The sequence below is a fragment of the Alexandromys fortis genome, unplaced genomic scaffold (assembly GCF_014885135.2).
Source record: "Alexandromys fortis isolate MF-2015 unplaced genomic scaffold, M_Fortis_MF-2015_v1.1 scaffold_51, whole genome shotgun sequence".
Lineage (NCBI taxonomy): Eukaryota > Metazoa > Chordata > Mammalia > Rodentia > Cricetidae > Alexandromys > Alexandromys fortis.
In genome coordinates, this window is record NW_026067925.1 from 3,284,999 (window position 1) to 3,301,667 (window position 16,669).

At 39.8% G+C, this 16,669-nt stretch overlaps 1 protein-coding gene across 6 annotated transcripts in view; it reads right to left on the reverse strand.

Annotated features, from left to right (window-relative positions):
- Rgs7 (regulator of G protein signaling 7) overlaps positions 1 to 16,669 on the reverse strand; it is a 351,190-nt gene that overhangs the window by 45,611 nt on the left and 288,910 nt on the right. For all 6 annotated transcript variants that reach the window (XM_050142896.1, XM_050142894.1, XM_050142892.1 and 3 more), the window contains 3 exons: positions 7,857 to 7,921; positions 6,814 to 6,890; positions 6,630 to 6,711 (listed from right to left, as the gene is read on the reverse strand). In XM_050142896.1, the coding sequence (XP_049998853.1) occupies positions 6,630 to 6,711; positions 6,814 to 6,890; positions 7,857 to 7,921 (224 nt within the window). The remainder of the gene's footprint in view (positions 1 to 6,629; positions 6,712 to 6,813; positions 6,891 to 7,856; positions 7,922 to 16,669) is intronic.

The following is a 16,669-nucleotide window of genomic DNA, read 5'->3' on the forward strand; positions in this document are numbered from 1 at the left end:
TTCATATTCTATCCTATGTACTTTCTATGTCTATATTTAAAAGATTATCTATGGATCCTTTTTCTGCCGCCAAACAGATCTTTAGTGTAGCTATATATAATAAGACTGGCCCAGGGGGCCGGCTTCCAAAGAGCACGTTATAGCTCAGAGGCCACCCTTTCCACCTGCTGAGACCTTAGGCTCTGCAAGTTAACACTGGTGCTTAAGCGCAGTGTGTTCCTCTACCTCCTTCTCTGGGAGTTAGCTGTTAGCCCTCAGGGTCTTCCAACATAACCCCAATCAGTATCCATGCTCTCTCCCTTTCAGAAGAAACAGGGTAGAAGTCTGGGCACATCATCTTGAATAGTTGCCAATCTGCAGGCTAGAGAGACACAGCTTAATAACAGGGAAGTGGTTTTTATTCTCACTCTACCCCTGGCTCACAGAAATAGCATCAGATATTACATAATAATAGGACACCGTATCTTGAAATCTATTCAGGGATAGAAAGAGCACACAAGACAAAAGATGTAGCCAGGGAGAGAAAAAAAAAAGGGACGATTTTACTCATAAAGGCTCATGATAGCCAAGCTGTCAAAATATTTTTTTTTCAGTCCAAAAAGAACAGGTGTGAATAATAGGCTGAAGGGCTGTTCTTTTTCTGCCCGCACAAAAGAAAGATTGAAGTTTGTCCTAACACATCTTTAGGTTTTTCTCTAACAGCTGAAGACCTCAAGAGTGAGAACATGGACCTTGATGGAGAAGCCCCCTTGCCCAATTTGGCCATTAGAGGTGGATGACCTCATCATTTCATTTTCAACACCAATTGTCTCCCATGTATGCTGCAAGGCTGGCAGCCAAGCAAAGGTTATAGTGGGAACACTCCCGAGAACATTTTACTGAGGACAGTGAAGTCGGGCTCCTAAGTTTCGATTGAGCAGTTGGAACTGTGTGTTTCAATTGCACCTAACGGACAGGACTAAAAGGCAACTGCCTTGCGATTTCTAGAGGACTGTGTTTTCTATTTCAAGCCCAAGGGCAGTCATGGCTTACTGGAAATATTTATACCTGTCACTTGTACTTGTCACATTGCAAACTGTAACTCTTTCCCAGCTGCCTAGTGTGGTTGGTGGCATTTGCAGCAGTAGGTAGGTGTCACCCCCCCCCCCCACCAGGGAGTTAGCTGACTCCCAAGGCTCAGCTAATAACCTCAGCCATTTCAATGACACAAAATAAAAACGAGTTGTTCACCGGGGCAGGCCTGGTGAGAGAGCCGAACTTCTCAGTGGAGGGTGATGGGCTTGGGAGCAGAGGTCTTGTGCTTTACTCCCGATTATGATTTTTCTCTTAGTTCTAGAACAGCCTATTCAAGAGTCTTGCTTTCTCTTTTTGACAAATTAAGGATAACAGTCACCCTGCAAGGTCACACAGCCAAGAATGAGTGACAGAATGGTTACAAAAAGCTCGTACTGCTAGCAATTGCTAACAGGATGTGCTGACTGCTGTGGATAAGGCTAGGCACCCGCATGCACAAATTGGGACGATGGACTTTGCAGAGAGAAAGGCCAGAAGGTATGCATCTCCCATTGGGTTCAATTTAACCACATTCAGTGAATGGGGAATATTCTGTCCAGCTGAGGTCACGCCACAACAACCACTTTTAGGATAGCTTGTTGACTCTGAACTGGCCACTGATATCTGGGTTGATTCAAAACTCAGAGCTTATGACAAAAAAAGTGGATGTGTTTTTACCATATTTATTTATTTGTAGGGAGAACATGAGTATGCCACGGGAGCGTGTGTGACGGTCAGAGGATGATTTGTGAGAATCAGTTCAGTCTTTCTCCCATGGAGATCCTGAGGATTGAACTCAGGTCCTTGGGCTTGGCAACCTCACTCAGCATGCATGGTTCATGTCATCTGAAAAGATGCTGTCGGGGGTAAAGGAGAACAGGTGTGATTAATTCACTCATCGACTCAGAAATACGTCCAGTGTGGGTCCTGGCAGTGGTCAGGGCCTGAATACAGCAGGCCCTACCAGGTGCTACCAGTGAGGCGATCACCACCTCATGTCCATCTCATTGCCCCAAGTCAAGACCAGTTGTATCACGTGCCTCATGTTTCACCTGGTAGGTGTGGTTTTTGTCCCTGTTATGAAGAGAACTGTTGTTAGCTCTGCCTTAACAGTCATTCAGGTTAGCATGAAGAAAATGTAAACAGCAGCGGGCAGTGCGTAGTTTTTGTTTACAGAAGATTCCTCAACATTCGTCCGAAGATTTGGCAAAGACGTCACCTGGCGCAGCTGTGATAGGGTAAAAATCCCAGCCTCACTCTGCTGGCTTTCCTTCCCCTCCTGCTGAGGACCCTACCATCAGATTTGCAAGGATTATGAATAGTGAAAAAGATTCTATTCATGGAGAACTAGAATTTTCTTTTCCCACTGAATTTTCAAATTCTCTGGCTAGGGTGTATCTCACTATGTAAGGCCCTGGATTATCCCCCAACACAGAAAACCTAGAAAAAGTAAAAAAAAAAAAAAAAAAAAAAATTATAAATAAATAAATAAAAATGTTTCCATTCACCCAGATTTTCCTGGGAACAGTTTTGGTCTCTAATGACTTCAGGCTCCTGGCACCCATATTATACTTGTGTTGGTCTATGTCACTCAGAGACAGTGGGAGACACTTTAGCATGACATCCCTGTAGTAAAACGTAGTCAAATGAGGCTTCACATATGGGGTTGACTATTTGGGGCTGCTGTGGAAAACTGTCTGGGACCTTCCCTGATATGAAGAGGCTTCTGTGGCCATTGTCTTGCAATCACCATCAATTCAGGACTGGACTGAAGCATCATGAGAGGTCTTGAACCACACCATTCTAAGAAACCACTCCCGGCCTTCTGCTTCTCAGAGTCTGTATAAATTAGCCACCCAGCCTTGTCCCCTGTCTCATGCTGCCGCATTTGGGGGTGAGTTTTTATGCAGCAGCAGACAGATGACATACTTACTCAAGTATCAAACATTAACTCCAGCTCTCCTGATTCCCCAAAATCTCTCCTAAAGACACCATGTCATCAACATCTGAGAACTTGCCTATTCTCCCCGATGCCCCATCTTCTTATCTTCTCCAAAGCATTATTGCAGACTGAGGAGAAGTCTCTGTGTGTATCTTAGTGACTTTCCCTGTTGCCGTGATAAAAGACTCCATAAAAGCAGCTTAAAGAAGGAAGCGTTTATCTCTCAGTCAGTGGGGATAGTCCTTCATGGTGAGAAAGCCCATGTGGCAGGACCGTGAAGCTGCTGGCCACACTGTCTTTGCATTCAGGAAGAAGGCAGTGGTGCGTGATGTCACTCCGTTCTTGTGAAGTGGAGGCCTCATATTTTCATAGCTCTTCCCATAGCAATTAAATTCATCAAATCAGCCCCACAAAAGCACACGCAGCAGTTAACCTCATGGGAACAATCTCTCACAGGTATGCCTGTAGGCTTGTCTCCTAAGGGATTTCATATCCTGTCCAGTGGAAAACCAACGCTAATCACCACAGTGGGGAAAGTGCTCACAGTACAGGCATGAGGACCTGAGGTCGGATCCCCAGCCCCCACACACAAACTGGGCGTGATGGCACACATCTTTAACCCAGTGTGGGAGCCAGGACAAGCAGATCCTAGAGGTTCGGTGGCTGTTCAATCCACCTTAAGAGCAAGCTGCAGGTTCCCTTAGAGACCTGGTCTCAAAAAGCATAAGGTGGGGAGAGAAATAGAGAAAGATATCCAGTGTTGATCCCGGCTTTCCCACTGGTATGTATGGGAGAGTATAGTGGCACCCTCGGGTGTGCATACATACATATACCCAGTACTGCAAAAATAAAATAAAATAAGCTCTTTATGACATTAACTATACAGAAGAAAAACAAATCCCACATTATCGTCAATATAATAAAACCTAATCTGTTTCTCCCACTGTGTTCTTGAGCTGTTTCTGAGAATTCTTGGCAAGTAAAGAGTCTGCCTCCTTGATTAGACCTCAATTTGGTTTTTCCAGAGTAAACACTGACACACTTAGAGAAGCTAACTTTATTTCATGAAGGTATTAAATGTAAGAAACAGATTATTTTTTTCTCATCTGACTTAAGGATGACCTCATGGTTTAAAAAAATCATATTAAAACCCCATTAGATGTATTTTCTACATTGCTAGGTTTAATTCACACACTAGATTATAACATCAGCTCTAAGCCTGTGAGATGCTGAGCTGCAATTGCTGTCTGCTCATTCTGTTCCTGATTAAATAAATGGAACCAGATCAAAACAAGACCAGGCAGGCATAACCGAAACAACAAATCTGCTCTGCTGGAAACAGCAAGTTCTAAGGCCTGATACTAGGTGTATATATTTTACATTTATTATATATTTTTATTAAAACATCAACAAACAATATTGTTCAGGTAACTCAATTTCCAGTTATTAAAAATAAAGACATTTCATATATTTATAAATGTAAATTATTACAGGAAAATCTAATTATATAGCTTAAGCACCTGATTTTGATTGTGTTTTACAAGGACACTCGGAGTCTTTTTCTTTAGAAAACAGACAACAAAGATTTGCCTGATATCTCTATTGGGGGGATAGAACCTATGGCTTCAGGGCGGCATAAAAAGGATAAATAAGATAGCATAATTAAACATGGGACTATGCTGCGTTATGCAGAGGATATTGGACTTAACACCCTCTGCAGGCTCATGATTTCATCGCGAGGTTCCAGCAGGTGGCGCTGTTTTGAAACGTTGTGGAACCCCTAGGCCTGGAGTCCAGCTGAAGGGAGTTTTTGATCAAGAGAAAGTCTTTCAAGAAGCATTATCCCTGACCACTTCCTTCTGTGTGTGTTCTCTAGCCCACCATGAAGTGAACAGACCTTTTCTCTGTCTTCTTCAACATGGGAGACTGAACCCCTTGAAAGCATGAATCCTTCCTCCCTTTGCTGCCCAAGGAAATGCGGACACAGTGTTGGAAAACAGCGAATGTAGCAAAGTATTTCTAGAGTCTGGAGGCTGCTTTAAGGAAGGAGAAATTCTGTTTTGTATCCTCATGATGGTTATGAGCATGATCTCATAATTCCTTCTTTACCAAAAGTAGTAAAACTCCACCTGTACTTTGAATAGAAAATCCAGGTAGCTCAATTCTTCTCTCTTGAGAATTCAAATGACAACAAATTCAAAATAAAACTTAACAACTACATTGCTGTCTGAGTAGAAATACATACATTTGCAAATACATCTCTGGATTCCTTCTGTTTTTTTCTGACTCAGAAGGCAGTTGAAAGGAAATTTTAAGATATCTTTAAGTCATCTGTTGTGAATTCTTTTTCCTGCTGTGAACCTATTATTAATTCTGGTAATGCCTATATAAATATTCTCTAGTGATCTATCTGTAGTTAAAGAAATTCATAGAAGAGAAAGATATATTTGTAAAACAAAAATGAGGCTAGACATGTGATCTTTTTATTTGATTCATTATTAACTATCATTTTAATTGTGCGTGTGCATGCGCATGTGTGCAAATATGCACTCACACACATACAGGCATGCTTGAACATTTGAAAGCCAGTTTCCATGGAGGCCAAAAGAGGGCGATGAAACCCCAAAGGTTGGAGCTGTAGGCAGTTGGGAGTCACCCACTATAGGTAACTGACCCCAGGTCCTGTGGAAGAGAGCAGTATAGGCTCATAACCATTGAAACATTTCTCTAGCCTCTTGCTTGTTTCTCCAGAGGCAGGGTCTTGCTTTGTATCCTAAGCTGAGTTTAAACTCAATCCTCTTGCCTCAACTTCCTGAGGGCTAGGCTTACATACTTGTGGTACCATGCACAGCAGATATGCTATCTTGTGGAGGCTTGAACCACACTTAAACAGCTTCCACAAGTTGTCTGGTATTAAGGACATTCAGTACTTGTTCTAATGAGGCACTTGGTTTGACAATATTAGAGAGAGAAGAGCTAGGTTCTTATATAGACTCGAAGTTGAGTCATTAAAAGTATGAATTGATGGGCTGGTGAGATAGCTCGGAGCGTAAAGGCCTTTGCCACAAAGCTTAACATTCAGGTTCAGCTTCAGGCGTCCACATGAAGAGGATAAACTCCCAAGAGCTGTTCTCTTACCGTCACATGTGCTCCAACCCCCATACACAAAATAAATAACAAATGCAAAAAGAAAAATTTAGGAAGTGTGAACTGATTTAAATTCAATAATATGCTAACTTTCAAGAGATACAATAAGCATCAATAAGTTATAAAGAAGAAAATAAAGGCAATCAATTACATTTTGATTATAACTTTTTCTACCAAGCCAAAAAAGTAAATAGTAAACATAAAAAAACCCACTGCTCTGTTAACAGTGTGATTTTCCCTTTCAAGTGTTGGCAACAGCATCAAAGCTTGGTAGTTCAGAGTCAGCTGTCTAACCACATCAGGGAGAAACTTATCCTTTTATAAATATGCATTGCATGAAGTCTCATCTTATACTGAGGCAGCAATCTTTCCTTAACTAATTCACCCAGACACTGGGATATACTGTGAAGGGACCCAGTCTGATCCAGGGCACCCTTTTCTTCCAACCCTGAGACATGAGTTCAGGGAAGCATGTTAGTTTACTCACCACAGGCCTGTGGACGTCCCAGAATGCTCTCTCTTGACTATCGAGAATCTTCCTTTCGATTTTGTCTCTCTTCTTATCCACTCTGTCAAAGTGACAACAATGAAGAGTTAGCAGACTAATTGGACCACCTCCGCACAGAAGGCTGCACCTGAGCAAATCTCCCCACAGACTCACAATGACTCACTTTGCTTGTGCTTCTGCCTGCATGAAAATGAACTCCCACTTCCGGGCAAATGCTCTCTGCAGCCTGGCAAGGCTCTCCTGAAAAAACATAGGACAGCTGAATATATTTTAGTGTTCCTTTCAGAATTTCTAAAGTGTTATATATGCTCTGAATCTGAATCAAGTGTGCTTCTTGAATTTTCAAATCATAGGCCTCATGGGGCCAGGCGAGCCTCTAACTCACTATGTAGCTGAAGTTGACTTTGAACTAGGTCCCCAGTGAGGGTAATACATACATACATACATACATACATACATACATACATACATGTATATATATGCCAACATGCCTAATATATATCTCATGCCGAGGATAGAAAACAGAGCATTTTGTGTGTTAGACAAGGACTTTACAAACCAAGCTACAGTCCCGATCAATAGCAATCATCTTGCAGGAAGCATAGTATAAAGCACCAAACATTCCTTTGTTTCTACTGAAGACAAATTCACTGGATCTTTCTGTGCCCATCCTATGGAGACAGGAAAGCAATGCCTTCCCACTACTGATCCAATCGATTGGTTCAGGTCCTGAGAATAGTTATCAATCTTTGGAAGCCCAGGATCTACTTGTGCAGAGTACTCTGAATTAGTTGTCACAACATAGCCATCATTAGAACAAATTACACTAGACTGCCTTCGACTGATGGGAGCAATCAATCGTCGGTCCTGATAAATCGGCCACCAATGTAAATAGTTTTCCATCCTCACAGTTCAGACATTATGAACTGTGTATGTAGTATGTATCTGAAATCTTTACAATTAAGTTAGTCTAAAAGAATAAGATGTACTTCTCTTCATACATTGAATTCATATGCTAGAATTCTACCGTCCTTAACGTGAGGGGAAAAAAGGAAGCAGACAGAGAGGAGTCATGAAAGCACTGGGCTGGGAAGCCTGGTCCTTATGATTCATCCATGTAAGAAGGCACAGAGAACCCAGATATGGCCAAAGGCTTGATTTGTGCTGGTTTTTTTTAACCACTGTATGAGCATCCTTGGTACTTACGGCTTCATAATCAGCTAGCTCTAGCCTTGCTTTGTTTTGCATTGTTCTCTTGCAGAGGTAAACAGCTGAAAGGAAAAATAATATCATTTCTTGGCTGCTCATTAGCACTGAAACATTAAATATAGAAAAAACAGCACTATGTGTCAAGATATTTGTCACTTTCTCTCAAGTTCAATTTACTATTGTTATCTTTTTTATACAAAAATAAATAATAATAAAAGCAGACATGTAAGATCCAAATACCAGCATTTTAAAAGTCAAAAAATAAGTAGAATATTAAGCTAGGATAATCATTTATTGGTATTAAATGGTAGGTATAATTTTATCATCAACAAATAGTAAGGAGAATTAAAATCTTTTCAGAGATTAAATGAGCTTAAAATCTAGATAGATTAAAAATCATTTTGTAAAAGGTAATTGCAAGAAGAGGTATCTGACAGGCATTTTGAATTATTTCTAGATTGTGCTATCAACTACCAGGATGTCTTATGTAAGCGTAAGGGTTCTTGGCTTCTTTCCCCTCTTTATTTTGTAAGAGTTGCTCATCAGTCAGTTGCTCTGTGCTAGAAGAGCTGAGTCTAACACAAAAAGTGTTCCCCATCTATCGTGTTTTCCTCAGTCTGTTTGGCCACCAAGTAGGCTGGTCATGGCACCAGGTTTATTGAATTATGAAAGGTAGGAGAGACCAGGGGTGGCAGCATTGCCCTGGTACAAATCTTCAGATGTTTAAAATTACCCTGAAGACTTTAAGGAACATTTCAAGAGAACCAGGTCCTCAGGCAGAGTCCCAATTCTCAGAATATCTTCTGTCTTTGTTTGTCATTAGGGGGTGAATCTTGGATCTCAATAAGACCAATACTAATTAATTATAACAGTCTACATACTGAATGAAGTCACTGGCTGAGGCTCATTAACTACTCCTTTTTGTAGGCCTATCCCTATGGAAATGTCTTATACCTATGACCTTTGCACTCAACAATATTTGCCTTGATTTGAGATAAGGAAACACAGCTGCTATCAAACACTACGTCCTCTCTAGTGAAGGACAGAGAAGACAAATGTGTAGTTCATGGGGGCTAGAAACGCAAAGGCTAAATTTGTGTGTGTGTGTGTGTGTGTGTGTGTGTGTGTGTGTGTTACTGGGGTTTGAACCCACCCAGGACCTTGGCTGGCTGAATAATAAAGGAATAGGATTTGATTCAAACACGTTTGACAATTTGCTCGAGAAGCCCAGGTTTCTGAATCAAGCCTCTGAGTGAGGACTGGTTAGAAGGGAATGTCAACATGAGTCTTTCTCTCAATTCTGGAATTCTCTACAACGCAGAGCAGTCTCTTGCATAAACGTTGATGTCTGTACCAGAAACATTCACAGTCATTCCCCAAAGGTGCAGGGTCATTGATCATTGTGACACTCTGACACCTCTAGCTAAGGATGAAGACAAGAACGTTACTTCATAAGGAGTAGGAATGCAAAGGCCAAATGTGCACTTGGAAAACATACAACACGTAATCCAAACAATACAAGTGAGACGTAGGGTCGGGAGGCTGCTCTGTTTCTTTTGAAATAATCTTTGAATGTTTATTTTGTGGACTAACTTTCCTCCTATTCTTGAATTTAAAGACGTCAGGCAGTTCCCACAATCTTGCTTTTCAAGCTTGGGTAGGTCAGGGAGCATCAAGTTATTGACAATTTCTATTGCCAGTTAACAAACTCCAAGCGCATTTCCAAGGTTTAAAGTTGAAGTCATCTCCATGACTCCAGCTTGTGTATAGAAGGAATATATGGGACTTTCCCTAGTGCCCCTGCTTTTGGCCATCAAGACCCACTGACAGAGCCTCTAATCCAATGATTCTTGATATTTGGGTCATGACTCCTTTGGAGGTCACTTATCAGATAGCCTGGATATCAGATATTTGCATTACAATTTGTAACAGTGGCAAAATTACAGTTATGAAGTAGCAACAAAATAATTTTATGTTCGGGGGTCACCACAACATGACGAACTGTATTACAAAGTGTCATAGTGTTAGGAAGGTTGGGAACGACTGCTGTATCCTTCTGAGGATGTAGAGAGAATGAAGAAATGGCAGAACAAATTTTTCAAGATTACATATTTTTATTTTACCCTCTGCATAATTTTAATTTTATTTTCAAGAGAAAAGGCAAAAAGTTGTAGACAAGTTTAAACAGATATATATTTCAGCAAACTTTATAATAATTTTTACTACACTTATTATACGAGTGTGTATGTGCTTATAGGCACATATGTGCCGTGGTGCGTGTGTGTGTGTGTGTGTGTGTGTGTGTGTGATAGTCAGGGCGCAACTTGTGGCAGTCAGTTCTCTCTGTCTACCATGTGGATCCTAGAGAGTATATTCACATTGTCTGGCTTGGCAGCCACACCTTGTATCTGCTGAGTCATCGTCCAGCCTGCCACATTCACTTTCGTTTTCATTTAAGCATGTGTGTTTGTGTTGTACCGCTTGATGCTTTGCTACACACTTACAGCGTGGAAGGGCAGTGTCACACACATTTCTCACCACCATCACCTCACCGTCTTCATCCTCACCATCCCTCCCTGGCACATCCTGCCAGACTAGAATATTTAAAATCCATTCTTGTAGTGACCTTCAAACACACACATAAACTGTTGTTGCTATTTTGTATGATAGAGTTTCTGATCTTAGTCCTTTTAACTGAAAAACTGAATTTGCCAGTGGTTATTAATGCCAAACGCCTTTCCATAGGCCACTTGATCATTTCTTTGTCTTTCCTTAGAAATCTTTATTCAGGTACTTGTTCATTATTTAACTTAATTATATGTTTTCCTGCTTAACTGACGCATCGTGTTGATCTAGCTAGTCTCTAGACGTGACAAAGGTTTGAAGCAAATGTTTTCTTCATGTTGCTTCTGTGGATTTTGGAAAATGACCCCCACCCCCACCCCATCATTGTCACTGGTACTGATGGGTCCTCATGGTGAGAAAAAAATTTGTCCCAGAGGAAATGCTCAATATCTATCTGCCAAGTGGCAGGAAACATCACGATTTATTGACCTTTTGAGGGTTTGTTTATTTGCTTGCCTGTCTTATTTGTTGATTCAGCCTAGTGATATTTTATACTGGAGGATCTGACTTTTTCCAGTTAGGTTTAAAACCAGTTTGTATGCTAGAGATAAAAAAAAAAAAAGAAAGCTTTCTATATATGCAAGAAGTCCATTTTCCCCCAGGCTTCTTGAGAAAAGATTAATAATAAAGATGATATACAGTATATTAAATATGGATCGTGTGCATGAACATATACACATACGTGCATCAGTGGTACATGTATTGCAATTTGCTTTTCTATATTAAACATAATATGATTGAAGTTTTCTATTGTTTTATATAGATACAGCTTGTTTTCTCTAGCCACCATACCCTGTCCTGTGAATAAAGTGTGTGTGTGTGTTTGTGTGATTTTTAAACTATATATCATTAAATAAATAATTTTTGACTGTATGAATAATGATCTAATAAGGGTCTTTCTTCACATATATCTGAAGTCTGTAGCAAATGGCAGAGTTTGAATTTTACAACATTGTCACATTTTTGTGCATAATGCTTTTCTCTCAAGGAATGATGAACCTTTTGCTTCCTTTGGGTTTTTGCTAGTCTGGCTGGAAAGACTATTAAAGTCTTGTGATTTCATTGGTTTTCTGTATCTGTTTTATTAAATTCCCAACATTTTTCATATTACAGATTTTACTATATTTCTTTGGAATGTTACCTTTACCAATTTAATATTTTTAATTTCATTTTCTCATTTACTATTTTTAATTTAATTAATATTACTATTGCTAATTTTGTTTTCATGCTGTAACAGATTTGTCTGCCACACCTTTGTCTACAATTTAATTTAGTTAGTTTTTGAAACAAGGTTTTAACTGTGCAACCCAAGCTTACCTAAAACTTTTTATGAATACCAGACTGGCCTCACAGTCACAGATATTTGCCTGCCTCTGCCTCTAGAAACCTGGGATTACGGTTGTGTATCTCCATACCTCGCTTGCCTCCATTTGTTTACACTGAGTTACTTTATTTTACTTAAAATCCAACTATAACGCTTATTCTTTTGGTAGACAAATTTAAATATTTTAATTCTTAATTTTGTTTTATGTGAATGGATGTTTTGCTTGGATGGATATGTCTGTACACCTCATGCATGCCAGGTGTCAGAGGAGAGCATCAGGTTCCTTGGAGCTGGATTTACAGATGGCTGTGAACCTTCCTACGGGTGCTGAGAATCCAATCTGGGTCCTCTGGAAGAGCAGCAAGTGTTCTTAGCCACTGAGACATCTCCCCAGCCCCTTTTTATTCTTTCCGTTACATTTGGTAGTCTTTTTCTCACCGCTTCCTTTCTCCATTTCCTTCCTCCTCTTTATTTTCTTTATTTGTTTCATGAGTTAGTTTTCTTTAACTTCCACATTAGTATTTGATAAGTAATAAAACTTGTTATCATTCAACCTTACCTGCACAAATAAAGTCTCAAATATTTACCTCCAAAACTACAACCTCAGAAATTACATGGTAACTAATACAATCCATCATCCATGCTGAAAAACAAGTTTATCCTCACTCTTTACAGACTTCTAATATTTTAATGAATACAATTTATTTTTTCACTGCTAATTATCATTTTAAAATAAATTGAAGTATTCATGTTTCATTTGAAAACCGTTTCAATCCAGTTGTTTTGGATCCTAGAGGGAAGGCAGAGAAAGTGGTTGTCTTGGGAAATTAAACAGAAAACTGTCTTTCACAGTGTAAATTTATTTGAACCAATATATCTGAGCTTAGATTCTCTCAGAACTCACATCTTTTACTATTTGACATTCCCATAATGTTTCTTGTTTCCCCGAATGTTGGCCCACTTGTCTGGATGAGGTGACCTTGCTGGTGTCAGGGAACCGGAGAGCAGATGCTGAAACCCATGCTTTCTGTCAGGTGCTCCCTGAAGCACACACACCATAACTTCCTTTTTTTCCTTCTGTTCAAAGTTTGCTGCCAAACATCTGGGGGTCCACAGAGCTGAGAATCAAAGTCAGGTCAGGAACGAGACCTTCTGCTACAGAAGTCAAAGAATCCTTGAAAGACAAGCAGGCTTTCTCTGATCTCGCTTGTATTTCTAGCCCTTGTGTATGAACAGGGAACCTATAATGTGGTTACTTTGGACTAGCTCCAGTGTTCTAAAGCTGCCAATTTTTTTTTTAAGAAAATAAACTTCAGCTATATCCATAGGGCATTTTCCTAGCACTAAGTCCCAATGATTCCATTCAAATGAGCGGATATCTTCACTGTTGTTCCTACTACTTTCTGTGCTTCTGCCTACTCATTGCCAGCTTTGTTGTTACTCGTTATGGTCTATGCAGGGAAAGAAACAAGTGATTTTGAAAAACTTCTAGAAAGTATGTTATGTCAATCTGTTGTTGCTTCTTAGATCTACTTTGAGACGCAAATACATCTATATTTAATGGACATATAGGTGAAAGCTCAATAATTAGGGAGTATTAAAATTAAATACTGAAAATATTATTAACTTAATTCTAAAGGATGGCATAGCTCCTTTTTTTCAAAAACAGAATATCCCTGGAGTCATGGAGATGGTTCAGTAGGTAAAAGTACTTGCTCAACCATGCAGATCTGACCCCCGGTACCTCACAAAAAGTCAGGCATGTGTATATTAGATTTTTAACATCAGCACTGTGGGTGCAGATAGGATCCCAAGAACTCACTGGCCAGCCAACTTATACCAAACGTCAAATTTCTAGTTAAGTGAGAAACTATCTCATTAAGGCTTACTGATTAGAGGAAAACACCCATCACACTGCTCTGGCCCCCGCATGCACACCCAAGGCACACATACACATCATCACATTAATATATACACCCTGAACATACAACACAAACAAGTCTTATTCACCAAACTCAATTCTGCACCCCTGTGAAGCTAAGACCCAGCTTTTTTACACGCGTGCTGATTCTGACGTGCCTGCCGATTCTGACATGCATCCCGATTCTGACACGCAAGCGCCTCTGCACGTGTGCTTATTTCTGACATGCGTATGATTTTCTGCACCGTGCCTATTCTGACACACGTGAAATAGGAGCGGCGGGGCTGCGTCCCCAGCACCCCGGCCGCCTGCTAGCTCATGCCTGAAATAACAATACACAAACTGTATTCTTTTAAAGACTGCTTGGCTCATTTCTATCTAGCCTCTTCTAGGCTAATTCTCACATATTAATTTAGCCCATTTCTAATAATGTGTGTAAGCACCCCAAAGTGCGCTTACCGGGAAGATTCTAGCCTACGTCCATCCTGGGTCGGAGGAGCTTCATTGCGTGCATACGGGAGAGCAGAGCATGCCTCTCTGTCTGAGGCGTCTGTCTCTGAGAGGAGCTGCATTACTTCTGACCTCACTTCCTCTTCCCCCCAGCATTCTCTTCTGTTTACTCCACCCACCTATGCAAGCGTGCCGATTTCTGACATGCGTGTGCTTTTCTGCACCTGTGCCCGTTCTGACACATGTGACAATTTTGACACGTGTGTGCTTTTCCACACGTGTGCCGATTCTGACACATGCGGCGATCTCGACACGCGTGTGCATATGGCAATCTGGACACACATGTGCTTTCTACACGCGTGCTGATCCAGACACACGTGCCGTTTCCGGCACGCGTGATGGATCCGACACATGCGCCATTTCCAACACGCGTGCCGATTCTGGCACGCATGGTGATTCCGACACACGTGCAGTTCCGACACACGTGACGGTCACGACATGCGTGCCGTTCCCGACACACGTGATGAATCCGACACATGTGCTCTTTCCGACACGCGTGCCAATTTCTGACATGCGTGATGATTTCCGACATGCGTGCAGTTTCCGGCACGCATGATGATTTTGACACATGTGTGCTTTTCTGCACGCGTGCCGGTTTTGACACGCATGACGATTTTTGACGCGCACGGAAATTTTGACACGTGTGTGCTTTTCTGTGGCGTGTCGGTTCTGACGCGTGTGCCGATTCTGATACACATGGCAGTTTTGACATGTGTACGCCTCTACCTGGCACCTTCAGTGAAGTTTGTTCAATGAGTGTCCAGTGTTCTTCCATATGGAACTTAATGCCCTCTTTTAGGAATTAATCTGCACCCTCATCATTAACTTGTTTATTCTTTTTTCCTTCTCCCTCACTTTATGTTTTTTCACTTCATTAACAAATATTGAAAAGCTAGTTCAAGCTTATTGCTGCTTATTTCTTTTGTCACAACTCCTCTAAAATTCTATCTCCCTAAATGTCTCATCCATTCTACATGGGTGTGCATTCCAGCTGAGAAAAATCTGGCCCAGTGGATCATGACCCTGTCCTGTGTTTACTTACTATCAGGGGAGTAGACCATCTGCACATCGATATTTTAGCTCTTTTTCATCTATAGAGTATGGCTAGTAACATTTTAAAGATTTTCTGTGAGGGATAAAATTAGATAATGTTTGTAAATTTCCAAAGAGAGTTGATAGGGAATATTCAAGCTCCTGCTATACCATCAGTTAAAATGTAGTTAGATAATCAGAAATAACCATTCAAAATCAGTCGAAACAGAAAACCAAGATAATTTGTCTTCATAAATCCAAATAATCACTGACCTTCAATCTATAATGCACACCTTGAAGACTTTATGTATGTTTACTAGTAGCTTAAGTTAGAGACCCAAGCTCAACTGGTTGGGAAAAGCACCAAGAATTTCTATTTAAAAGCACTCCTATTGATATGGGTAAGTCAAAGTCACACTCAGAGAATAGTCAATCCCTAAACATAGGCACATTATATTTACATATGTATATTTATGACCTTTACATATGTATATTTATGACCTTGATGACAGAATACTATTTCTTACTTAATATTCAAATAATCAATGATGTAAGACAAAAGTAATATTGATAGTAGTTAGACATTTAAGAACTTAATGCATGTTACTATAAAATAAAAAAATGTATTCCTTTCCCTTTTTATAATTTTGCAGGGAATTTGAAATAAAAAGATACACTCATCAAAAAAGTAAAAAAGGAGTCTAAGAAGACAGGTCATTGGGTGTTATCATGCCCAAGTCATTGGACTGGTTTCTTAAATAGACAAACAAATAGTTAGATGTTCTCAGGATGGTGACTCAAGACATTTGTGGAACAATTTTCAATATAATTGAATATAACTCTAGATATTATAGTGTGAACTGGGGGCACACTCCAAAGACTAATGGGATTTAAATATTTATCTTATTGATATCACACTTAAGAATATTTCACTTCCCACTTGGATAACTATTTGAGTACTGGATTTGGAATTATGCAAGGTCTATAGATAATACATTTATATACTTTTGTAATATTCTTATGTATAGATAGTCTTACACATAGATATTGGAATAAGACTGTGAACCAGGTGCCTAAATATTTGAAAAATAAAACCCTAAAATCTAGAGAGACTGTTTAACAACTGAAATTTTCTGTTTTTAACACCTGAAATTATTATTGAGAAAGTTCTGTGAAATATCAAATGCTTCTGTTAAGAATTTACAAGTATAATTTAGTTTCTTCAGATGGCATTAATGTTTACTTCCTTTTAATAAATATCTTGATAATGAGTAAACTTTTACTTTTATAAAATTAAACTTGATTTACTTTTTAAGGAGGTAACTTATTATATTTTTCATATTTAAGCATAGTTTATTTGCTTGTAATGGATATTTACTTTATAAAATGAATTGAAAT